This window comes from Ambystoma mexicanum, chromosome 11 (assembly GCF_040938575.1).
Source record: "Ambystoma mexicanum isolate Mex_15411 chromosome 11, UKY_AmexF1_1, whole genome shotgun sequence".
Taxonomy (NCBI): Eukaryota; Metazoa; Chordata; class Amphibia; order Caudata; family Ambystomatidae; genus Ambystoma; species Ambystoma mexicanum.
This window is the reverse complement of record NC_090934.1, coordinates 768,232,539-768,257,799: the sequence shown is the minus strand read 5'-3', so window position 1 is coordinate 768,257,799 and position 25,261 is coordinate 768,232,539. Positions and strand designations below refer to the sequence as shown.

At 48.7% G+C, this 25,261-nt stretch overlaps 1 protein-coding gene and 1 non-coding gene across 2 annotated transcripts in view; both read left to right on the top strand.

The window, feature by feature from the left end:
- IPO7 (importin 7) overlaps nucleotides 1–25,261 on the top strand; it is a 1,018,209-nt gene that overhangs the window by 595,415 nt on the left and 397,533 nt on the right. Inside the window, exons 13-14 of the mRNA XM_069623670.1 lie at nucleotides 4,213–4,302; nucleotides 4,838–5,003. Of these exons, the coding sequence (XP_069479771.1) occupies nucleotides 4,213–4,302; nucleotides 4,838–5,003 (256 nt within the window). The remainder of the gene's footprint in view (nucleotides 1–4,212; nucleotides 4,303–4,837; nucleotides 5,004–25,261) is intronic.
- Nucleotides 4,458–4,635, top strand: LOC138505389 (small nucleolar RNA SNORA23). The gene has a single exon (XR_011280179.1). It is a non-coding gene; the product is annotated as a small nucleolar RNA SNORA23 (small nucleolar RNA).

Genomic DNA, 25,261 nt, shown 5'->3' with positions numbered 1-25,261 from the left:
CGACCATTGGCAACATAAACATCAAATGAATGACGAAAAGGATTTGAGATGTATTGGGTTAAAGAAAGTCTCCCTAAGTCGAAGAGGAGGCAATGAAGAACTCAAACTCGGACTAGAAGAGGCAAAGCTCATCTGCCATGTTCAATCAGTGGATTATGGTCTGAACTCATTACATTAAAAGAGCGCTTAATAAGACTTATAATTGACACCTTCTCAGGCCCAGCGCTGCAGCGCCACGGAAACTGAGACAACTACCTCATTCGCTTTGACATAGTTTGTCACTTTGAATCCGTACAATTAGAGATGGTCATTAACAAGGAATACCAGATTTTAGTTACAAGTCCTAAATGCTAACCACACCATTGCGTTTTAATTGGAGAACACCCTGTGGGTTTCCCAAAACATGGCCACCAAGTTTCCCAGTAGTGTGGAAACCAAGGTAGGACCAGGTTTTCTTGAAGACAGTTTTAAACAGGAACTAAACAGTTAGTGCCTGCCATAGCAACCGACGCAAGACGAGATATCTCTCAGGTAAGCCCCTAGAAAGGCAGGGGGTTTAGATTCTGCGATCGCTATTAATATTGCAAGGCGATTGTGTAATGTCAACATGCTGAGTCACTTGTCATTTCATAAATTCTGAATGATATCCCGTCCTAGGACGCGCACGGCAGTAAGGACGCTAGCATGATGATCGATTTGCACCATTTAAATTACAGACAATCCCAAACTTAATGACGCTCAAGGAAAAGTAAGACATAGATTCATCGCCATTGCCGTACACTTGTTATTTAAATATACTAAATGCATAACGTGCATAGATTCTGTATTAAAATAAAGGCTATGTTTGGGTTAACTAATATATTGAAACACTAAGCACATCGGAACACAAACTGCACAGTGATCATGTTCTACCAATCAACAATATACACTGTATTAAACCACAGGCGGGATTTAACCCATGGATTAGCAACAAAGCAATGAACGTAATTGGATACAGACAACGTTAAGAACCTTTACTATTGTGTTAATATATATATTTATTCATACTTCTCAAGATTTACTCATGCCTTACAGCTAACGCCTCAGCATAAACCGAAACATGGTATGCACGTTTGCATTTGTCTTTGACACTTACTGTCCGTACTAATTGCAGCTAGCAAGAGCGTTGGTAGAAATATAAATATTGAGAACCAATTGCAAGATGTCCTAACTAGTGATGCTTGAAAATAACTTAATGTGGAATGACGACCATTCTCTCAACAAGCTTTCTTTTATTTTTCTTTTCTTTTTCATGTGTGTTTCAACCCTAATGATCCTCCAATTCCCCACCCCAATCTCTCTGGTTGTTAGGTATATTACAATTGGGCGTTTAACTTATGGTTTCACCAATTCAAATGTACTTGCTTATAATTTTACATGCGACAATATAATAATTTGTGGTTTTCTATTGAATGTGGTTCTCCGTTACACTTTAATGGTATTTTATTTGCATCTTATTTTTATTTGGATTTCTTTGAGTAAATTTACAGATATGCCCTGATTTGAAAGACACGATTGTGTCGAAACGCGTGTAATCAGAAAGGGCCATTTAACTTATGTTGAACCACTCCAACAGCTGTGTGTACTCAAATCTATGGTTTATGGCGCAGTAAATGGTGTGCAAGAAACTTACTTTAACCACTCTTCATGTAAGGCGCAGGCCGCAGCACGATCCCCAGCAGTCTGCTTCCGTTCCCAGGTTTGATTGCAGGCTGCAGACCAAGACCGCAGCGCTCAGTCACTGCATGAGCCCAGGCCACGCCACTTTATTTTGGGTTTGACTTATGAATAGTACTTTCCCATGAATTCTCTTGACCGAATTGTATTTAAAACCTTTATTTTTTCAATACTTCTGGGTGTTTTGTATGCTATAATTTCTTTGCACTTGCCTATAGCCCTCTCCCTCCTATGGTAAGGCTGACTGCTATGTCCACACTACCAAATTATGTCTGCTGCCAAATGTTTTGAACTGATAAAACAAACTTCTACATCCTGACTATTTGGGACTGTTCACACCCTGGTTGCTCATGTTTCGGCAGCCATTGCTGAAGTTACTGAGGTGTTGGGCCCTGAGAAAAGTAGCCATCAAGCCAGAGATAAATGCCTTGTTTAATAAAATTGTGTTACAATCCACATCCATAAAAAGATCCTGTGAGAATGGCGCAAAAGCTGTACTCCCGAAACCCTCTTGAAACACACAACCGCTGTGAACTACTACAAAAAAGTGATTATAGAGAAAAAATCTAAATACTTCAACATACAAATCCATAATGCCAAATCAAGATCTCAGGAACTTTTCAAAGTGTCGAAAGAAGTAGGAGGGGGAAAAATACTACCACCCATAACATTAAGCGCAAATTCACTTGTCAAATGATCCGAGAGGATTTTTGCTATAAGATTCTTGGTCACACAAACACCATCCAGTTGAAACCTGTCCTCCCCTGCAAAACTGTGCAGCACCACACATCTCTCCTATGGGCTCAGACACCTAGTTCAGGTTCAAAAGGACAAATCATCAGGATCATGAACAACACGAAACCTACCTCCTGTAAGGGTGATATTTGTCCAGCCACTATTCTTAAAGAATACATTTCGTTTGTTATTCCTTGGATTACAAGGGTGGTCCGTCTTTCATTTCCAGAGGATGTGGTGCCGACCTCCATTGAAGTCTGGATAACTCCCTAGTTCTAAACTACTAGAAGATAGGTTTCCAAATTTAGTTGCCTATCAAGATTATTGGATGACGTGAACAGTTAAGTTTGTGTTTATGATGTATGACTTGGATCTATGAAACATTATTGATTACATGAAAATAAATGTCTTGTATGACTATAAAGATGTTTAATATGAATTAACATATACCAATTGAACACCAATTGAATGATGAACCACTACGTTTTTGGTAATTGCAAAAGAACCCGGAGCAAATTTTGTTTTGCCTTATGCTGTGCCTCAGTTTGTACAACAAGCTTTTCGTTGTACCATTTCTTTTCACATTTGTTAGAGTAGGGGTAGCACTCTACTATCTGGGAGCACCTTGAAAATCCACTTAAGAACTATAGGAATTGATCATATTCTAATAAGAAAGTATATAACAGTGCGCCTCCACACACCTTATATTTACATCAAACGGATTCATCCTTTCCTCCGCATTAGTGAGTGCAAGGCTTGGTTACTGCAACAACCTTCTGCCTGGGACAGCTAAGGCTAATCTACAGGCTCTTCAGCTTGTTCAAAACAGCGCCGTTGGTGCCATTTCTGGCCTCCGCAGATCATGTTTCTGACTGCAGGAGGGCACTGCATTGGCTACCTGTGCTCATAGGATCTCCCGTAAGATGCTGAACCTGGCCTATAAATGCTGGTCCTCTATTGTGCCTCATTATCCAACGAAACAGTTGCTCCCTGACCACCAGGCATGCACACTTCACTCCAGGGACCATTACAAATTCAAACAGCCCCAACAGCTTCAAACTGACCAAATTTGGTGGCTGTAGCTTTACTGCCCATGCACCCATAGTGGAATGCTCTACCACTCACAATAAGAGCTATTGACTCCCTGACATGCTTCAAGAAAGCAGTCAAAACATACTTGTTCTGTTAGACTCCTGCTATCCTCCTGACTATCTGATTGTCCTGTGTTCCAATGTCCTGTTTTTCGTGCACCCCGAGGCCCATGGGCATGTGGTGCATAATAAGAAATAAAATGAATACTAAAGAGTTGAAGTTTTCTTTAATGCCTAATAAAATGGTTTTATAAGGCCCTTAGGTGGACTTTAGAAAACTGTCCTGAGTGCAGGGGCAATGAGTGCTGTTTTTCCTGGTTGATTAAGGAGTCTCAGAATACAATTCTTTATATAACACTGAAGTTGCAAGGTCCTATGCAACAATCTTTGAAAATTCGGAAAATGACTATAGGATCCAATTGGAGAGAACTAATATAGAATTTGTTTGAGTCTAAAAGATTTGTAATTGATATTGTTCCCAGGTCTGTCTTACTTGCTTTTGCAATTTAAGTATCTGCTACTGAATTGATGCATGTGCTCTTCAAAATGCCTACTCGGCACACTTTATCTAATCGGGGAGGCAAAAGGCTGTTAAGAAGCATTGATGGTTTTCTCTATGAATGAGTTGTAATTGAATTTGAGCAAGACTGATCAGTGTTTGTTTTGACAGAAAAAGATCTACAAGGATCAGATGGAGTTCATGTTGCAAAATCACGTGTTCCCACTTTTCAGCAATGAGCTAGGCTATATGAGAGCTCGGGTAAGTGTGCAATTTTCTTAATGTTTATGGTCTGATGTTGATAAATGTTGAAATGAAGCTAAAACCAAAAGCACTTTAACTGTAGTGCATTGTTCTGAATATAGTGTTAAAGACATTCTTTCATTTTTCTTGTGCTTGTTCTAGGGTTGGGCTACAGATCATAGTGTGCATAGACCTCATCTGTGTTTGGTACAGTGAGTATGCGTTTTGCACTCTGGCTGTACTGCTCACACTGAACCTGTGGCCATAGATTGATATGGGATCATAGTACTGGTCTAGTGAAGTCTAATGGACTTAAATACCACTGGCCAGCCTCCAAACTCTCTCACAATTCAACTGCTAAACTGTTTGAATTTCTAGTCTGTGTAGGTGGCATAGTAAACCTTGCTGGATATGTGTCTATTGCTACAGAACACCAAAAGTATGAACCTTTGGAGAATTAAGGTTTATTTTGAGTGTAGCCTTCAATGGAAAAATGTAATTGAAGTTGAATGTTTTTCTTGCAATGGAATTAATAATTTGTTTTGGTTTCCAGGCTTGCTGGGTGCTTCATTATTTCTGTGAAGTGAAATTTAAGAATGACCAGAACCTGCAGACTGCCTTGGAGTTAACAAGAAGATGTCTGATTGATGATAGGGAAATGCCTGTCAAAGTAGAAGCTGCCATTGCTCTTCAGGTTCTCATCAGCAATCAAGAGAAAGGTAAGGTGTATGTCCCCATTGGGTGTTTCACCACAAAATTGGCTGGGTGATTTCTGTTGAATATTCATGTGCACTAGTCATGGCCCACTGCTCCAGCACAGAATCTGTCCCCGTCTCCTCACCAGTCCCTGGCCTTGTTTGTTTTCTTATTTAGGCACCTCCATTTCTTCCTTGCATATATACCCTGTGGGTACAGGTATATCAACTAGGTTAACTCTCGTGTTGACTTTGCCTGAAGCGCTACCCAACTTCAGACCTGGCAAAGCTTTTCTCCCCACGTAGCTGTTGTGATTCAAAAGCTGCAAAGCGCTTGTCCAGCGCCATAAATAACCTTTCTTGTGTGAACTACTGTTCCAAAGAATAGTAAAGTGAAATTGACTTTACTTACTTTTCACTTTGTTGGTCCAGCTCACCCAATCTTATGTGGAGTGTGCTGGGGGGTGGAGGGGCTATCTTGTAGCCCCTTATTCTACCTACTCATGTAAAAGATGTTACCCTCACTACTTTAAATGGCTGGTGATATGATATGGTATTTGTAACGCGCCTATACACAAGTGTTTCAAGCACAGCAGTGGTTTAATGTTCCTACCATTGTGCGTTTCTACCGCAGGATGAATCCTCAGCTGCAGTATAGCACCCATGGGTGACCATTCTGTCAAAATGGCCTGGTCTTCTTTTTTCGCCATTTTCTTTTTGTGAGGGAGGTCTTTGGTTTTACTCTGCGTGCCATGGCAGGTTTGGCCCTTTGTTCGTGCTTTTGGTGTCTTCAGTACTGAAACCCGCCTCTGGCTCCAGTATGTCTGGGAGGGCAGGAAGTGAGGCAGGTTCCCAAAACACCCTGTGCAAAGTGTCCTAGGAGACCAAAATGCACTCTGTGGTGATTGGCCTGCTGACTGTCCGGCAAGGACAGCCACCCTGCTGGGTGACTGGACAGCTAGGCTAGAATGAATGGGAGCAAGCTGTATAAAAGGCAAGGCTTTTTGGCTTGCAAGGCAGAGTCGACCACTGGACGGAGGAACCGAAGAACTTGAAGAGGACGCCTGCTGCAACTCCTGGACCGTTGGTTTGCCCGGTGAAGCCCTGCTGCTGTGCTGAAACTCCAATTTCGTATCCGCAAAGAAGCTCCTGCAAGGATGACTTCTCCCTTTGAGTTGGTGGGACCAATCAGCTAAGCGACCTGAACATCCTCTCAAAGCGGGTCAAGTATCCACTGCAGTTACTGCTGGAACCGAATAGCCAGGGAGAGGAACATAAGTTTGTGTGCATTGCTTTTAAGCTGGCCAAGAGCTCCAAGAAGATCCTCTAGAAACATTGAACAGCCACTTGTTTGAAGATTGCCAGTTGTGAGCGGTGACCATCCCATTGCAGTGCAGGACTACCCAGAAGTCCTCCCTCTTGTCCCCACAACTGAGGCCCAGGAACAGTGAGATCTACACAGGAACAGGAGTAATCTACTGCACATTTTCTTCAACCTAAAGGTACTGTAAAGTCTAAGAATGTACCTCTTGTTGTGTAGCCACTTGTCCTCGTTGGAGACTTTGCTTGGTTGCGTGTGTAGAGTTGCTTGCAGCTTCTTTACTTCAGAAAGCCAAATCCGCTTGTGGCCCTACTTTGATTTTCTTCTATTCTGCCAAGTCTTTTTAAACATTGGAAAAGTCTTACTACTTAACTGCAAAGAAGTGCTTCAGTTCACCTTTAGTTTTGCTAACTTAACATTGGCTGGCTTAGGCTCCCTGAATGACTCTTCTCTCTTCTGCTTGTGTGTTTTGCCTTCTAGGAAAGGGTTAACTGCCTTTGCATTCTCTTGAACACTAAGCCTAAGAATATTCTAAATGCAACAGTGATATATGAATGTCAACAGCACCCTAGCTATTGAAGTTACCTGAGGGTGTAGGTAGTGCCTGTGTCATCCCAAATGGGTATTTTTTGATTAAGATATTTAAGAGTTTATTTTTGGAGTGTATTTTTGTGTTGCCTTATATTGCTTCCTTCTGAAGAAGGCCTATTCTAACTGACAAATGAATAATTGTTTTATCGCAAAACCTTGTGTAAGAATTTATTTGAATACTTGTCACTGTGAATCAGTGTTTCTAAGGGATTGTGTCCTCCGACGTATTCCTTATCTTTGATAATATGTTTCCAGCTTGCTGGCCTCGGAATTTTTTTCTGGAGAGGGCACTGCGCGTCGACGTCCGCCAAGTCCCTCGACGGCCACCGTATCGGCGCCGACGTCACCATGCCCATAAATAGCCACGCGCTGCGTCCATTGCTCAGTTCAGTTTTTCCGCGCTTCGTGGGGCCTCGGAACGTCGTTGCTCAGTTCAGTCAGGTTTACTATCTATTTCGACTCAAATTTTCCTTATCGTTCTCGATGGCTTCTTCATCAGACCCGACGACGCTGCGATTTGGCTTCAAGAAATGTCGAGAATGCGGAAAAAAATGTCAATAACGGACCCACACAGGGTCTGTTTATGGTGCTTGGGGTCCGAGCACCATTGTTCGGAGTGTGAGGACTGCATGTCCATGACGGCGAAAGCCCTGAAGGAGCGAAAGGGGAAGCTCGAGAGAGGTAAGTCAGCCAAATCCTCCTCGAAGGTTTCGTCGGCTGAGTCGAGGCATTCGTCTCCTTGCCGTCAAACATTCCCATTCTAGATCTTGAAGCAGCTCCCACCATTCGTCGAGATCTAGACACACAAAAAAAAGAGACGTCGAAGGTCCCATTCCTCGTCTTCTGTGTCCCCAGAAAGAGTCTCCTGTCCCACCAAACACAGTTCTCAAGCTGAGTGGGAGGAATTCAGAAAGAAAATGTTAAGCGTCTTCGAGAACGCGGCCTCGACCCCCTCGAAGACAGCTGAGGGTGATACCCCGGGTGAAAACCCCAAAAAATCAAAACGCCGTGAGTCGCAGCACCCGGCGAAACATTACACCCGAGAGCGCCATGAGCCATCGGGTAAGAAGGCGCCGTCATAGAGGGTTCCTTCGAAGCCGTCGTCGAAGATTCCTTCGACGCACGGATCAGCGCCATCGACGCCGTTGTCGAAGGGTTCCTCGACGCATCGGTCGATCGACTCTACGCCATTGTCGACGCCGATGAAAGAGGACCAAGGCTCCACAGCCAACAGTGATTTCAAGGGCCTCCGGCACGACGCCGAGACGGTTGTCGATGCCCTAGAGTACGATCCCAATCCTCTTGAGTTCTTCGAGACCCCTTCTAGTTTTTTCGACGCAGTTTTCAACGCCTTCGAAGCCTGTTGCATCGACGACATCAACATTTTCTCCTCCAATAACGACGAGTTTGGCTCCTTCGGCCCTAGAGATGGGCTTTACTCCATTTCAGAGGTCAGAATACCCTGGTCTTTCTTCAATTTATGAAGAAGGGGAAGATTCTGACCAGGAAACATTTGGTTTACAGAGAACCACACTGCCTACATCTTGAAAGGAGAACTGTTTTGGCAACCATGGCCGGATATAACAGTAGTCGCAGACGCCTCGCTCACAGGGTGGGGGTCCCATGCCAACGACTTGACCTTCAGCGGACGTTGGTCTCTCTTCAAGCGCACAGCGGAGGAACCATTGTATTTCAAAATTCCTCTAGTGGTACAATTTCTCAAGGGTCTAACTAATGTTTACCCTCAAACCATTCCAGGTTGCATTATGGGACTTAAATTTAGTTTTAAACTTCTTAATGGGCACTCCATTCGAACCTCTTCACTCTTGCGCATTGAGATTTCGCACGCTTAAAACTGTCCTATTGGTAGCACTAACATCTGCTAGGAGGGTGAGTGGGCTACAAGCTCTCTCCTGTAAACCCCCACACACAATCTTCCACAAGGACAAGGTTGTCCTACAGGTGAAGCCTAATTTCCTCCCAAAGGTGGTTTCTGAATTCCATATTACTCAGAAAATGACCCTGCCTTCATTCTACCCTCCTCCCCATCCGGGGAAAGAGGAGGAAAGGCTACACAGGCTGGACCCTAGGCGAGCTCTCAGCTTTTACATTAGCAGAATGGCTAGGATCAGGCAAGCAGACCAACTGTTTGTAGGATACTCGGGTCACAAGTTGGGACTACCCATAACAAAACAAACCATCTCCAGGTGGATTATTTTGACCATCCTGGAATGTTATAGACTAGCAGGGAAAGAGCCACCCCAAAATCTCAGGGCTCATTCAACCAGGGGTATTGCAGCCTCTTCGGCTCTCCAGAGAGGGGGTCCGGGACATATGTGCGGCTGCCACATGGTCGTCCGCACATACATTCACAAATGTTTACAATCTGGATTCCTCCACTGCTCAAGAGACCAGATTTGGCAAGGCCGTATTACATTCGGTCCATCCCTAAAGGGATACATAACACTAATCACTCCCTCCTCCAATTACATACTACTGCTATGGGAGTCTATCAAAGATGAGGAATACGTCGGAGGACACAATCCCTTCGAAGAACAAGTTACTTCTTACCTGGTAACGTTCTTTCGACGGGATGTTCCTCCGACGTATTCCTTATCGCCCCTCCCATCCATCCCCGCAGTGATAACTTCCCTTGTGGTCACAGCTTTCGCTCCTTCAAGGTTACTAACCGATTCAGGCATGTCTTTTCTTATGCTACAAAACGGAACTGAGCAACGGACCCAGTGTGTGGCTATTTATGGGCATGGTGACGTCGGCGCCGATACGGTGGCCGTCGAGGGACATCGACTCGGCGGACGTCGACGAGCAGCGCCCTCTCCAGAAAAAATTTCCGAGGCCAGCAAGCTGGAAACGTATTATCAAAGATAAGGAATAAGTCGGAGGACCATCCCGTCGAAAGAACGTTACCAGGTAAGAAGTAACTTGTTCAACTCCCCTACAGCTCACATTGGCCCCTCTTGAGATAAGCCTGGCTGCTCCACACGCTAACAACTTGTGTAGTGCAGACTTATACCAAAGGTTGGGTTTCTATTGCCAGGCGGTCAGGGTTGTTGTAGTGCACCAAAGGGGTACTGCATACAAGCTTGCCTAACAAAAAGTAAACCACTGCCACCAGCCATTAATTTTAGAAAGGGGGGGGGGCATAAACATGTTACATGAGAAACTAGACAAAGTAACCCCTCCAGCACCCTATTGTAAAATGGTGTGTGCTGGGTCTAGAACTTTACAAATGGAAGTAGTCAATTTCACTTCACTGCTCTTGGAAACAGTAGTTTCACCAAGAGAAGGTATTTAAACCTTTGGGAAATGTAAGACTTCCCTGTGCCACTGCACTGAAAGTGCTGTGACACACAATGTAAAGATGATGCCTATGGAGTTTGTCAGACTGCAAAGTCAAAAAGAAACACAGAAAACATCAAATTAAAACTACAAAGTCCCAAAGTTCAGCGAACGAGATGGGCTCTGTAAGGTGGGAGGAATTTGGTACTAAACTGAACTTTCTCACTAACAGTAAGATTTTCACAGAAATAGTAAATCTTCCTGACCTGGGTCAACCCCAGAACATTTTGCTCTACTTGTGCGAAATATTTTTCCTTAATATCTCCGAGTGGGAACCTTTTTCCACACACAGAATCTTACTCTTTTTATGGGTGTCATTTTTTGGACTCTCCATAGTCTTTATAAAGTTATCCTCTTGAACAACTTATTGGCAATACGTGCCTGTTGCTGGGTTGCCCTAGGGGCTCCCCTTTAACTTTCATTTGCTAACCTTGAGAGAACTACAGTTCCCAAGGGTAGAAAGTATCTTTGGATCCCTTTTTTTTATTCTGTGAAGCCAGCACACCCCACCTTATGTGGAGTGCTGGAGAGATGCAATGTATCCCCTCTCGCATTAAAACTGTAACAATTCTGTTACAGGGATAAGCTTACCTTCAATGGCTGGTGGCAGTGATACCTTGTATTAATTGCGTGCACCTTTACCGCAGGCTGTGTTCACAGCTGCACTACAGGCCCCCAAGGGTGCATATTTTACCAAAATGGCCCCAGTCTTCTTTTTTTGCCATTTTTGTTTCTTGTTCCTTCCCCTGACGTCCAGGGTGGGAAATTCCTTTGTGTGATTTTTATCTACGGCGGGAGTCCCTGGACACTCCTCCCATGCTCCAGTCTGGGAGGGAGGAGTCCAGAACTCCACAGCCCTTTGTCTTCCTCCTTGCCTGAATGTGGAAAAATCCCAGTGGGGGCTGGCTGTCCTGATTGGACAACCAGACCGCCCCTTCTTGGAAATGGGGAGAGAGAATGCAGAAGGTGTTGTAATTCTTGATAAATACTGCGAACCTGGAAGCTGAAGACAAGTGTAACACTGGAGCTGAAACCGGAGAGGATGATGAAGGAAAAGCAACAGACTATTTCCAGTGACCGGAGAGCGTGCTCTGTAACCTGAGCCTGCTGTAGCCCTTCCTTCCAATCGACCTGAGGACTCCAAAAACGACGACCCTAACCCAGAGCCTGGTGAGACCCAATGGACTCGAGGACCTGCATTTTGAGCCATCCCACGCGTTGCTGCGATCTTGCTTTGCTGCAATACCCTTGGACCTCAAGCCACTGCTGTGCACGGTCTTACGAATCTCGCTGAAACTTCGGGTGCATCCTGGCGGATTTATGGCTGGAACGACTTTGCCTTTGTAGAATTGGATAACCAGAACCAATGAGAATTTCCTGTATTGTTTGTCGATTGCTCTCATCTAAGCCGCAAGGTTCCTAGTTTTTCCCCACAAAGACTTTTGCATTGTTGACTCATGCGCTGAGCTATCGATTGTTAGGCCCAGGTATTTGAAATGGGTGACCACTTCGATCTTGGTGTTTTCCAGGTAACATCCTCTGTTGATTCTAATGTTCGAATGACCTTTTTCGAGGATCATGATTTTGGTTTTTAGTTAATTTCTAGGTTGTTTGCACCCATGTAATGCATCAAGTCTGTGAGTTGTCGCTGTAAGCCAATTTCAGTCTGGTCTAACAAGATTAGTTCATCAGCGTGAAGTAAACGGGACACATTGGTGTTTCCTATTTTTGGAGGGAAAGCTCAAATTGATGGTTCTGTTTCCTTGAAGTCGCCCAAGAAGCTGCTGAAGAGGGCCGGGGCTAATAGGCAACCTTGTTTAACCCTGCGCTCTGATGGAATTTCTTTTAACAAGCCTTGGTGGTTCAGTTGCACCTGGAGTTTGGTCGCGGTATGAAGTGCCATGATTGGGTCTGATATTTCACTCGGGCACTTCCAGTTTTTCAGTTTAGACCAAAGAATACGCCTGTCCACTCTGTCAAAGGCCTGTGAGAGGTCTGTGAAGGCCAGAAACACTGTTGGGTCCCCTTGCTTGACTTTAGATTTTATTCTATTCAACATCACGATGTTTACAGATGTTCCACCGTTTTTTAAGAAGCCTATCTGGAATGAATAGTTTGCTGGTGATGACTTTGCCCAGGATTGGAAATGCTTGAGTAGTAGTGTTTCAAAGATTTTTCCAATGATGTCCATTAATGCTATCGGCCGATGGTTCATTGGCTCTTCTCTATTGCCACGTTTGAACAGTGGAACTATTACTGAATGGGACCAAGAAATCGGGATTGCTTTTGATGATCTGCAGTGCTGGAATAAGATGCTAATAAATCTTGTCCATTCTGCAAGGTTTTGCTCAAGGTCAATGTTGGAAAGACCATCTGGACCCAGGGCTCTGGAGGATTTTAAACGTTTGACATCCCTGATGTCCTCTGCGGTTAAGTCGATCCACGAGCTGCTGCTCTTGTATGTTGGTTTTGGAGTCTGAGCCAAGGGGGCTGCGAATAACTTTTCAAAAAAGTTAATCTAGTGTTCTTCAGTGACCGAGTTGGCCAATTGATTTTCTTGAGTCTTGCTTGTATTCTTGATGAGTGCCCAAAAGTCCCTAGATTTTTTGGTGCTTAGTGTTCTCAACATGGTCTCTGCGTCATTTTATTACATTGAACATCTATGGTTGTGTAACCATGATTTATAACTTTTTACTTCAAGTTGCCATTTTAGCCAAGAGGATTCAGAGTTCTCGATTTTCGCTTTTCTTTTCACTTGCCTCATGGTTATACTTTCTGCCTGTTGCTTTGGTTCCACCTTGTATTTTAATAGAAATGGGAGATAGTCTGGTCGTTCTATTTCTTTCGGTTTGTTTACAATGTTTCTTTCATTTTTGTCTGTGATGGTCTTGATGGCAGCGGTCAGGCGGAGTCTGGTTTGCTGGTTGTTTGACTCTGAAGATGGAAGAAATAGTTTGCCCTCTGGATGTGCCGATGTCCACGTCATGGAGAGCAGGTTATGATCGCTTTCTGTGGTCTGGGTTATTTAAAAAGATTCAATAAGTGACAGGCTATGTGATACAAAAAAATAATCAAGAGTTGCCTTGGAGTTTTCGCGCTTCCACGTTGGGATGATCTTTTCCCAAGGTTTCAGCCATGGCACATTATGGAAGTTCCGTGAGTTCATCAGGGACATCCAAGCGGTTCCTCTTTCTTCCATCGAGAGTTTGTTTAGATTTGGGCAGATCAGTGTTTCCTGGATCACATTTTGCGTTCAGCGCTCCACATATTATGAGTTGTGTTCTTGTCCACTCGGATATTGTCAATGGCATCTGCAAATTGGTTGCAGAAGATTGTAGTTGATGTTTTCTGGGGATTCCAATAGAGATTTATGATGGCTAGTTGGGACGTGCTCGATGTTCTAGTCCATGTGTCCTGGTGTGTCCATGTGGTTAGGACTGCAAGCATCCCATATGACTCTTAGTTTTTTGGAAACTCTTATACCAGAGCCAAGCCGCATTGCGAGGAGGAGGCCTGAGTACGGGCGTCCGAATATGCCCCTTGTGGCCTCAAAGTTCAATCAGGTATCCGTCCAGGGTAGGCATCTGTTAACCAGGTTTCCTGGAGGCATAAAATGTCGTACCTCCCCAGGTCCTGGTTGCTTGGGTTAGTAAGGTGTGTGTGGCCTCGAGTGTTCCATGAGGCCATTGACAGTTTTAGTTACAATTTCGTCTTGGTCTGGTGGTGGGGCTGAAATCCAGTTTGACACCAATTGTGGTTGCTATCTGCGAGACTTCCCCTTAACGCATGGCCCTTTCGGAGATCTGGATTCTCTTTGCTCATGGGGTTTTCCACTGGTTCGTGAGATGGGACCATTTGACTTTCCGTTCGGTGGTACGTCGTCTAGTGAACTGGAATAATGGTCTGATTTTGTCGGATCCTTGTGTGACAAGCCTTGATGAAGCTTTCACCCGAGTGTCGTTGCTGTTGGAAGAGAAACGCCTTTCTGAATGAGCCATGTAAGGTCTTATGTGATGGAGTTCTCTGGCAGAATCCTTTCTGCCGTGTCTATTATTGTAGAGGTCTTGGGTTTTGGAAATGTAATGGGTTTTATGAGCCCACCCTTCTTCTTGACGTCCTTTTCGTGGTTCGGTCTGAGGGTTTCCAAGTTCCGTTAATAAAAAGCTGCCATGTTTAAGATCGTTGTAGGCTTCCACAGGAATTACTTGCAGGGCCCGAGATTTTATGTGAAGAAATGCCTTCCCCTTTTGATGCTTATGGTAGGGCTCAATCAAGCAGAAGTCTTCTGTTTTTAGTGATCTTAAGGACTCGATTTTGTTCAGGGTTTTCAGCACTGTTTTTCAGTTTAGTATCATGTAGGCAGATCTGCTTGATACTTGTTTCAGTTTGAAGACGCTTGTCCTCCTAGGGTTTTTTTCCGTACTGTTAGAATGATCTGTATGCTGTTTATCCGTTGGTATCATCTGGCAGGTAGTGCCGCTGCCTTTTAGAGGGCACTTCGTCGTGAGTGGAGGGACTGCCTATACATGGAGATTATTCTTCATGAGTCGATGTCTTCTGGGCATGTTTTTGACCTTGATTGTTTTGTCACTTTCTGATGAGTGAGTTTTTTTCACAGCTAGGGATACCTGCGTCTCTTTGTGAGTATCATTGCTGACGGCCATGGTTGTCTTCGGGCTACTCTGAGCCTCGGAGCTGGTAGGAGAATTGTCTGAGTGTAAATGTTGCGTTAAATCCATCAGGCTACTTGATGCCTGATATTCAGCCGGTGATCGAGGTGATTTACTGAGGTCAATAAACACTGGTGCCTCTTCTGGTTTGTTTACTTCTTTTTTTATTGGCCAATATTGATTACTCTTTCATCCTGTTTATTAGGGCCTGCTGGTTTTACTTTAACGGTGGCTGTTTGCTTTGTGTCTGCCACTTGTAAGACTAGGTTTTGTTTCTTTACGTGACTAGACCCTGCATTCTTTTTCGTGGGGCTAGTGGATGTTGTGATGACCTCGCGCTGTTCTCTGACTGATTTGTGGAAAATTGGAGCCACGCTGCCTCGGTTAATAGTTTCATCAGCATGGGAAGCCTTCTCTGATTTTCATTGTTTTGACTTGAATAGTTTGGGTGGCATCGCTTTGTTTTGGTTGTAAGCCAGCCAGTTTTGCTTCCCAATTGGCCTGGACGATGCCCTGTTTTGCTTCAGCTGCTGTTATGTACCACTCCAAAAAGATTGTTGCTAGGATTGATATTGATGTATTGTCTTTTGTGGCATCGTTAATGGCTTCATATAATTTGCTGAAGGGTGTCAGAGCTATGGTGATAGCTGACATGATTGTTGTCATGTCAGGCTTCTTTTTGGGGGATCACCTGATGGGTCCCTATATCATCTGTTTTTCACTGGAGCTTCTCTTTGGTCAATTATTGAATCAGGAAAAACAGATGACGTTTCCCATGGGGATGCCTTCTGTTGAACTGCCTTTGATCTTGTTGGCGTCAAGGGCTGTTCATTACTGCTTGAGCTCACATTGGCTGGATGAAGCGTCAATGATTTGCTGCCTCGGTAATGTCTTTGTAAATGGATTCTTGCCCACGTTTGGGGGCTCATTGAGTTCCTCGCGGTGTTCTCTTGACGTTGCTGTTCCACAATTTGTTGTATTGAAGTGGCCATTGGTTTGCTGATTTGTTCTCCAGGAGGCCGTGTTGCTGCTTTTATAGCTTCAGCATTTGTGGTATCAGAAGGCAATGTTAAAATTTTTGGATCAATAAACTGATCTTGAGTTTCTGGTTGTATGAGCTTGGGTATCTGTTCAGGACCTGGCGAGACACTTGCTGGCAAGACGCAGGGCGTTGTGATTGATGGTTGGGTAAGGACTGGTGTGGGAGGCGTAGTGTTTAGATTGTCTGTCTGTTTTTTGTAGTTTTGGTGCTGGGAATGTTTTTTCCAGGACCTCCAAGATTTCTGCTTCTGAGTTCAGTTTCAACATTTAGTTTGCGTTTACATTGTTATATTTTGAAAAGGTTGAAGAGAGCACTCGAAATCGATGTATTTGAGAGGGCTTGTTTCCCTGTGTCGTTTTTCTTGCCTGAGTTCTGATTGTGTTTTCTGCCGACTACTGGTATAGAGTTTTTTCCTTTGGTTTTGCTGCCAGTATCAGCTCTTAATAGTTGGTTTTCACTGGCCTTCCCCACTTTTATTTTCCCAGTTTTGTTTTAGATAGAAGTTATTTTCCTTGGCCATGGAAGGGAGGAATTGGGTCAGTTTTGTGGGAAAGTCTCTTGAGCCGGACTTGCAGGGTCACCAGATTCCGTGACTGCGTTCTCTCGGGTAGCTTGAGGAGGCGGGGTGGCCAGTGTGAGGCCAGCACTGTCCTGTGGCAAGTCATTGATAGGAGGCCGTGGACCCCCCCCTTGCGCTTGTGATTCCTTCCGGGGGGGGACGGGACACAACAAGTAGAGGTTCGGCGTGAATCATGGCCGTCACCTGGATTATTGTTGGGTCAGGCTGCTCTGATCTGTCGGAACTGTGGTCTGAATCGTGCAGGCTGTTATCTTTTATGTTTCCATTTGCAGTGGGTCTGAGTATTCGCGACCTGGCTGTGTCTGTGCAGTTTGTGGTGTCAAGCTGGGCCAGAGAAAGGGTAATCCCTCTCGCCGAAGTGGGTCTCCGGCCCTGGCTGCACCCAGACGGACGTGGCCGCTGCAATGACCGTGGCTGCTGCAGGGACGGGTGACGTGCACGAAAGTTCGCCAACTTGCGGCAAGTTAGCTACATGTTTAGCCGGCTCCCTGGTTGAACTGGAGCAATCTCCAGTTGCCGTAGTCATTTGGTTGAGGCCAAGTCCTCCTTGGGGGGGAAAAAGTTTCCGGGATGTGTTTTTCGTGCTCCTCGCAGACGAGGATGTTTAAGGGTTGAATATAAAAGGGTGCAACGTGAGCGGAGTGTGTAGGGAGCTCATGTTCCTCGGACGAGCCGAGGACGCTCCTCCAGCAGGTATGTTGTTTTTGGTATTGCCTCTCTTCACCGGAGAGGCTGATGCTGTTTTCTCAGGACGCGTTGGAGGGATAACTCTGCTCCAAAGGCAGCGTTTCGGTTCACTGTCAGGAGAAATAGGAGAGACAGGGCAAAAAGGCTGCGCCTCATCCATGGCGCCCTGGCTGCTTCAGCCACCCCAGGACTGCTCTACTCGGCGTCCTACTCCGCGTTCCGCTCCGCCGAAGGGTCGGGTGTTTTGTGGGTCCTCCCACAAACAATAGCAATGGAGGAGAGACTGAGAAGGCAAACAGCAGAGCGGGGACTGCAGGACTGCTCTACTCTGTGTCCTATTCTGCGTCTAGTTAGTTTCTATCTGGAACCTGTCCCGAAATAGTCTGGTCCGGGTCTGGTAAATTTGTTGTTCGCAATCGTCGTGCCATCCCTCGTAAGGGATTATGCTCTGAGGTAGCAGTGTAGCTCCATCGAAGTGTGGTTTCCCGAATTGGGATCAAATGCTACCAGGAACAAGAAGGGAGGCAAATAATCAGACTGTTTTTAAATCGTGATTCTGACAGAAAAATTCAGGATTCTAACGTCAGCATATCCATCCAGGGAAACTGCGGTTTTTGATGCTTGTTAATCTGCTTAGAATCACATGCTGTGCATATGGTCCGACATCCAGTGGAAACCGCAGAGTTTTGCATCTTGCCTTTCGGGGACCAAAAGGGGACGACAGCGTAGGCGTGTCTGTAACACTATCCCTATCGTGACGTGTAGTGTACCCAAAACCTCTCACACGCCGAGGTCTCTCAGATTATTCTTTTCTGCTCAGATAACTGGTCGCCATATAGCAGAGCTCTTCATAAGAGACATTGCTTCTTTATTCCGACTTTGTCGGTTATTCCCTCATAAGTCACTTTGACGGCGATTAAGAACTTAGACCAAGCCTGCGGCAAGTTTCTATGGCAGTGGATTTCGCTGCTTAACATCTGGCGGCTGAGGCATCCACGTGGCTGGGCCCTCTGGCTGGCCTACACAGTAGGGAGAGTGGGGTCGGGGTGGCCATATCTTTCATTATGTATTTCCTTTTCCCCCCCCCTCTTTGCCCTCTAGGTCTGGTCATCTTTGTTTGTACCTTTCGCTATGGAAAGGACTCCATTTAGGTTCTACCCGAAGTGTAGGGTAAATACCCGTGGAAAGACCAAGCACACAACGTGTAATTCTCGTCTCGCCTTAGATCACAATGAGAAGCGGTGTGTGGCTTGTAAGCTACTTTGGCATAAGACCCTTAAGGAGCGCTGTGTAAAGCGGTGGGCCGTGTACGGTACGTCACGGGCTGAACCCTCCTCCCCCACCGCCACACCCTCCGAAAGTGACTGGGGCACCTCCGATGACCAAAAATCCTTATAGACCTTGAGGCGGACACTTTTAGGTCCGCCACATCAGTCCCTGACCATTCAAGGCCTGACTCAAGTCACGCTTCAGGGACAACACCCGGCGACGGGGGTGTACAAAGACAGCAACACTAAACGCACAACCCCACCACCAATTTCAACAGTTCCGTCAAAAGGTGAAAGCGCCAACAGGGCCATCAAATTTCGGCAGATTCCTCTGATCGGGTAGATCAGCCTTCCCTGCATCTACAGCAGCGTCTTGCGACTGGGGACTCCAAAAAGGGCTCTACCCCTAAATCGGGTTTACACTTTGAAGCGCGGTCATTCGACGCTCCGACGGTCCCTAAAGGCCCGGGAGGCCTAAAACCTACTAGGCCTCCAGGTGAAAAATCTACAACTAGGCCCTCTAATGCCGCGGTAGGCGGTAAATCTTCCGATAAGCCTTTCGAACTCGTTAACTCGCGCCGATTTAGCAGAGATTGAAGACAGCATTGCGAGAATTCCTTTGGAGGTTGGGCTGGTACCTACACCGTCGAAGCGCATGGGCCAGTCTGCGGACAAGTCTAAAGACACGCCATGGTGCCCTGATACTCGCAATAACTATGAGGACAGTCTGGAGCCTCTGTCAAACACCTTAGGAGACTATCATTTCGACACCAAAGAGCGGAAAACGTTTTTCCACCTTTAGGCCCTTCTGGTTCCTCTTAAGGGAGAAATCTGAAGGGTACATGTATCGTCTTGAAAACATTTTCTTTTTTCTCCAGCATGGGGTCTGGCATGGATTCACATGCTCATGAATATTCCCCGTCGTCAGGCTGGGAATCCTCGGTAAAGAAAAAACCAGTATCGGTTTCGTTTCTGATCTGTCTTTCGTAGTAATAACCAATCACTGGTCTCTGCGTCATACTGACCACAGCCAATGACTGCCCTCTACCTAAGCACCGCCTCTGGCAGCCATCTTCAGATTTTTACCGCACGTTCATGTGTTGGGACCCTCGTGCTATTGCTCTCGAGCGTTAGTGCTTTTTTTCGCGCTTTTTCACAAAAAACTTCGATTCTTTCGGTCAAAAGACCCTCAAGCTCCACCGATCCTACATCCGATCAACGGGGACCCATGTCGGATTCATCTGTACCCCTCAAGGGTGAAGATTCGTCGAGCTACACTTCGGAGGACTCCAGAAGCTTCTCAGGCCCGGTCTCGGAGATGGCCCAGGAGAAGGGAAGCTCGACACCCGGAAAGCTGTTCAGGGTCTGCCCTGGATGCCAGCTGCAGAACGTCTTCAAGGAGGACGAACACTCTTTCTGCCTTTACTGCCTTCATGAGGACAAGACGCACGTGGAGAAGGACTGTGCGTTTTGCGGCAACATGTCGGAACGGACCATGAAGGACCGCCATCAACGTCTCGCCAACTGGCTGGAGGGTAAGAGCCCGTCTGGCGAGAAGAAGAAGAAATCCGAGCGGTCTTCTAAGACCTTTGAGGGCGCCCCGGCGACGGGGGCCCAACATAAGGCCAAGCACCGTGAGTCCGCTGGCACCAGGAGCGCCGAACGATCGGGCTCTACGGGCGCCAGGCAGGGCGCACCCTCCACGGCACCATCAACCACGAGCCAACGCTCTGGGTCGGGTAAGAGGAAGGCCGAGCACCCGGCGAAGCTCCTGGAGAGGCCCCGGTCGAGCTCTAAGGCAGAGGAGGAGCGTGGCAGTACCCCCTCCCTCAAGGATAAGGCGGTGAGCGCACCTAAGGTGGTGAAGGCCTTGATCCATCCGACCAAGCCCTCTATCGAAACGGTCGCGGCGGCCCTGGCTCAGCCTGTGGTGGCTGCACCAGTGGTGGCGACCTCAGGGCCCAGAATCTCCCTGCCTCCTCGGAGGGAGTCTTCATTTGTGCCCATCGATAGGACCCCCGTGAAACCCTCCGTGGGGAAGAAGGGGGGGCAGGGCGTCGTCGTAGATTCGGCCTCAACCTCAGAAGAGGAGCTGATCGAGGTCTTAAGCCACGGCCTAGGCGTGGAAGAAGGCCAGCCCGTCGGAATGGACCCCGACGCAGGTGACGACGACGACATCGTCGAGGATACCGACGGGGCCCCTGCTCGCCCGTCGGATTCCCCTCTGCCAGCGCCGCAAGACAACTCGGCGGCCATTTTGTTGGCCATACAGTCCTTATGCTCCGAGATAAGGACGAGGCTACCGTTACCGACGGAGGAACCTCTCCCGTCGGGGGATCCAGAACCGGGACCTTCTGGTGTTCCCCCTACCAAGAAAAGAAGGATCCATCCACCACCTCCTTTTCAACCGTCGCGCCCCGTCCAGCCCTCCTCCCCGTCCGCCCGAGGGGATGATACGGGGACTGACACGGCAGCGACGGGTACGGACGACGAGGCATACGACGAGGATTTTCCGTCGTCGCCTCCCACCAGGGCTTCTCCGCCCGACGAGATCGGATCTTTCCACTCCATGATCTCCAGGGCTTCCGAGCTTTTCCAACTCTGCCCTGAGGAGAAGAAAAAGGAAGGCTTCCTTTATCAGCGGCGCGAGGCCAAGAGGAAGACGGTCCTCGCAGTGCCTCTGTTGGACGACATTTGGGATGAGGGCCTTTCCCTCCTCAAGAACCCTTCCACGACGCCAGCTAGAAGAGACCGGTACGAGAAAAAGTACCGGGTCCCGGACACGGCCCCCCTATGCCTCCGGGCGCAGCCTACCCCGGACTCCGTCGTCTCCGCGGCAGCCAGGAAGAAAGCGGGGGGGGGTGCGGCCTCCACATCGACTTCCCCGCCGGACGGCGAGGGAAAGAAATTGGATGCTATGGGACGTAGAGTCATCTCGTCGGCAGCGACGACGATTAAAGCGGCCAACGCCTTGGCTATCGTGGCCCGCTACGACAGGGAGCTCTGGTACAAGATAGCTCCCCTGCTGGATTTTCTGCCGGACGACAAGAGGGCGGAGGCCCTTGAGATCCTGCAGGAAGGTGAGGTGGCGTCGGACCACGCCATCACCGTGGCGACGGACATCGCCGACACTGGGTTCCGCCAGCTGGGCAACGGCGTTTGCCTTCGACGTCGTGGATGGCTCAAAGCTACGGACTTTCGGCAGGACGTCCAGACCAGAGTCCTGGACATGCCCTTCGACGGGAACAACCTGTTTGGGAAGACTGTGGACGATTCCCTTCAGGCCATCAAGGCGGATACTGAGACGGCCCGGGCCCTTGGAGTCCTGCAGCAACGACGAACGCCCTTTCGGAGCGGCGGAGGCAAGGGCGCCTCCAAAGGTTCCGGCGGCGGTTTCGCTTCCTACCGTCAAGCGGCCCGCTCGTCGTCGCAAGAGGCCTACAGAGGACGAGGCAAGTCTAGCGGACCCCGCCGTCGTCGCCAAGGAGGTCAAGGCGGCAAGGCCGCGTCCAAGCAGGATTGAACCGGCCGTGGGGTCGGGCCCCCACCGAAGCACCCCGGTGGGAGGCCGGCTGGCGGGCTTCGTCAGCGTGTGGGAGTCCATCTCCACCGACCGTTGGGTGCTGGACGCCCTGGCCCGGGGCCACGCGCTCGAGTTTCAAAGAAGGTGCCCGCGCGTCCCCCCCGTGGCCAGGAAAGAAATACTTCCTCGTGAAGAAGAAGACGGGAGGATGGCGCCCCATCCTAGACCTGCGACGTCTGAACAAGTTCATCAAGGCGCAGAAGTTCCGGATGGTCACCCTCCAGCACGTCCTGGGTCAGCTGGAGGAAGGAGACTTCCTATCGTCGTTGGATTTGGAGGATGTCTACTTCCACATTCCCATCCTAAAGGGGCACCGAAAATTCCTCAGATTCGTGGTCCAAGGGCGTCATTACCAGTTCAAAGCCCTTCCCTTCGGACTACGGTCGGCACCCAGGGTATTCACCAAGTGCCTCGCACCGGTGGCGGCGCAGCTGCGCCGCGAGGGGATTCACGTCTACCCCTACCTGGACGACTGGCTCATCCGCGCCAAGACAAGGGAGCTCGCCGTGGTCCACACGGCAAGGGCCGTCCAACTCCTCACGGACCTGGGATTCTCCGTGAACTACGCCAAATCCCACCTGATGCCCGCGCAAGTCGCACTGTTTCTGGGAGCGAGGCTCGACACAGTGTCCCTTCTGGCCTCCCCGTCGGAGGAGAGGACCAGGACCATCTTGGGCAAGGTGCAACGGATGTTGGTGGCCGACGCGGCCAAAGTGAGGTCCATCAAGTCCCTCCTCGGGATGATGTCTTCCTGCATCTACCTCATTCCCATGTGCAGGCTCCGGATGCGCCCGTTGCAAGAATTCCTGGATGCGCGCTGGATCCAGACGACGGGCAGCTTCGAGGAAAGGATCAAGCTCGACGAGAGTTTCCGACGAGCGATACGGTGGTGGGGCACCCGCGCGCATCTGACGGCGGGCATGGACTTCCAGACCCCAGCCCACCAGGAGGCTGTGACCACGGATGCCTCCCTGGAAGGGTGGGGAGCGCACACCGAAAATCTGCACGCAAGGGGACTCTGGCTCCCGACGGAGAAGTCCCTGCATATCAACGTCCTGGAGCTCCGTGCAGTGTTTTGGGCCCTCAGGTCCTTCCTTCCGTCCCTCAAGGGCAAGGTGGTGAGGATCTTCACCGACAACACCACCACCATGTTTTACATCAGGAAACAGGGCGGAACCAGGTCCCCAGCGCTGTCCAAGGAGGCGCAGGACCTGTGGCATTGGGCCGTCGCCCAAGGGATTTTTCTGGTGCCTTTTCATCTGGCAGGGATAAAAAACACCATCGCCGACTCACTCAGCAGGGAGCTGCGCTCGTGCCACGAGTGGGAACTACGGCAGGACCTGGTGGATCGCCTCTTCCGACGGTGGGGCACACCCCAGATCGACCTGTTCGCGACGGCGACGAACACCAAGTGCCGGAGGTTCGCCAGCAGGTTTCCCCAGACGAGGAGCATGGGCGATGCTTTCCCGTTCCCCTGGGAGGGCCTGTTCCTCTACGCGTTCCCTCCCTTGCCTCTGCTAATCCGGCTCGTCAACCAGCTCAAGAGGTCACGGTGCAGGATGATCCTCGTCGCACCTGCGTGGCCGAGGCAGATATGGTTCCCGGACCTTCTGGACTTATCAGCGTCCCCGCCGATCAAGCTGCCGGCTGACGCGGATCTACTCTCCAGGGAAGGAGGCGCCATCCTCCACCACGACCCGAAGTCGCTGAACTTGCAGGCCTGGCTCCTGCAGCGCTAGAGTTTGGAGGATACGACATACCGGCCGATTGCAGAGAGGTTCTTGCAAAGGCCAGGGCGTCCTCGACTCTTAAATGCTACGGACACAAATGGAAGAGGTTCTCTGTCTGGTGCCACGCACAGAAGATTAACCCTCTACGGATTACGGCTCCCCAAGTACTGCCGTACCTGCTGACGCTGGCCAAAGCTGGTCTGGCACACACGTCCATCAAGATTCATCTTGCTGCGATCTCCCGATACACCAGAACCACGGGGCGGACGTCCTTGTGGTCTCATCGTCTGGTGAAAGAGTTCATGAAGGGACTGTTCAGATCGTTCCCGCCGGTGAAGGCTCCGGCCCCGGCGTGGGAGCTCAACGTGGTGCTGACCAAGCTCATGGGACCTCCGTTCGAGCCTCTGCACTCGGCCCCGTTGAAGTTTCTATCGTGGAAAACAGCTTTTCTTGTGGCCATCACCTCCGCACGACGAGTGGGAGAGATCCAGGCCCTTTCCTGCAAGGCCCCGTACTTGACTTTCCACGACACGAGGGTAGTGCTCAGGACGCACCCCTCCTTCATGCCCAAGGTACCGTCGGACTTCCATCTCAACGAACCCTTGGTGTTACCTGTGTTCTTCCCGTCGCCTTCGTCGCCGGCTGAGAGGACTTTGCACTCGCTGGATGTAGCTAGAGCGCTGAAGTTCTACGTGGACCGCACGAAGGGGTTTTCGGAAGACGTCACAACTCTTTGTGAACTTTGGACCTGTCAATCAGGGGAAGGCTCTCTCGAAGGCTTCCATCTCCAGATGGCTCTCCGGCTGTATCATGTGCTGTCACCGGTTGGCAAACCGACCGCTGCCTGGCCGTCCGAGAGCCCATTCCACCAGAGCGATCGCAGCTACCACGGCGTTCCTATCTGGTGTGCCCCTGCTGGACATATGCAGGGCTGCTACGTGGAGGTCGACGCACACCTTCACGAAATTCTACTGCGTCGACCGGGATTCCAGGGAGGAGTCCAGGGTCGGCCAAGCAGTGCTGCGCAACCTGTTCGCCTGAGGTGAGCCTGGTGAGGAGGTAAGATGCTTAATGTTGAGTTGATGTGATGCTTAATGTTGAGCCTTTGCCACCTCCCGTGGTTGTGCATGTGTGTACTGCTATGTATTCTTTATTCATGAGCATGTGAATCCATGCCAGACCCCATGCTGGAGAAGGAACAAGTTACTTACCTGTAACTGTTGTTCTCCAGCATGGGTCTGGCATGGATTCACATGCGAACCCCTCCCGCCTACCCCTCTGCGGCTCTTCACTTGGTCATACTGCCACTTCACGTGCTTCCAAATCTGAAGATGGCTGCCAGAGGCGGTGCTTAGGTAGAGGGCAGTCATTGGCTGTGGTCAGTATGACGCAGAGACCAGTGATTGGTTATTACTACGAAAGACAGATCAGAAACGAAACTGATACTGGT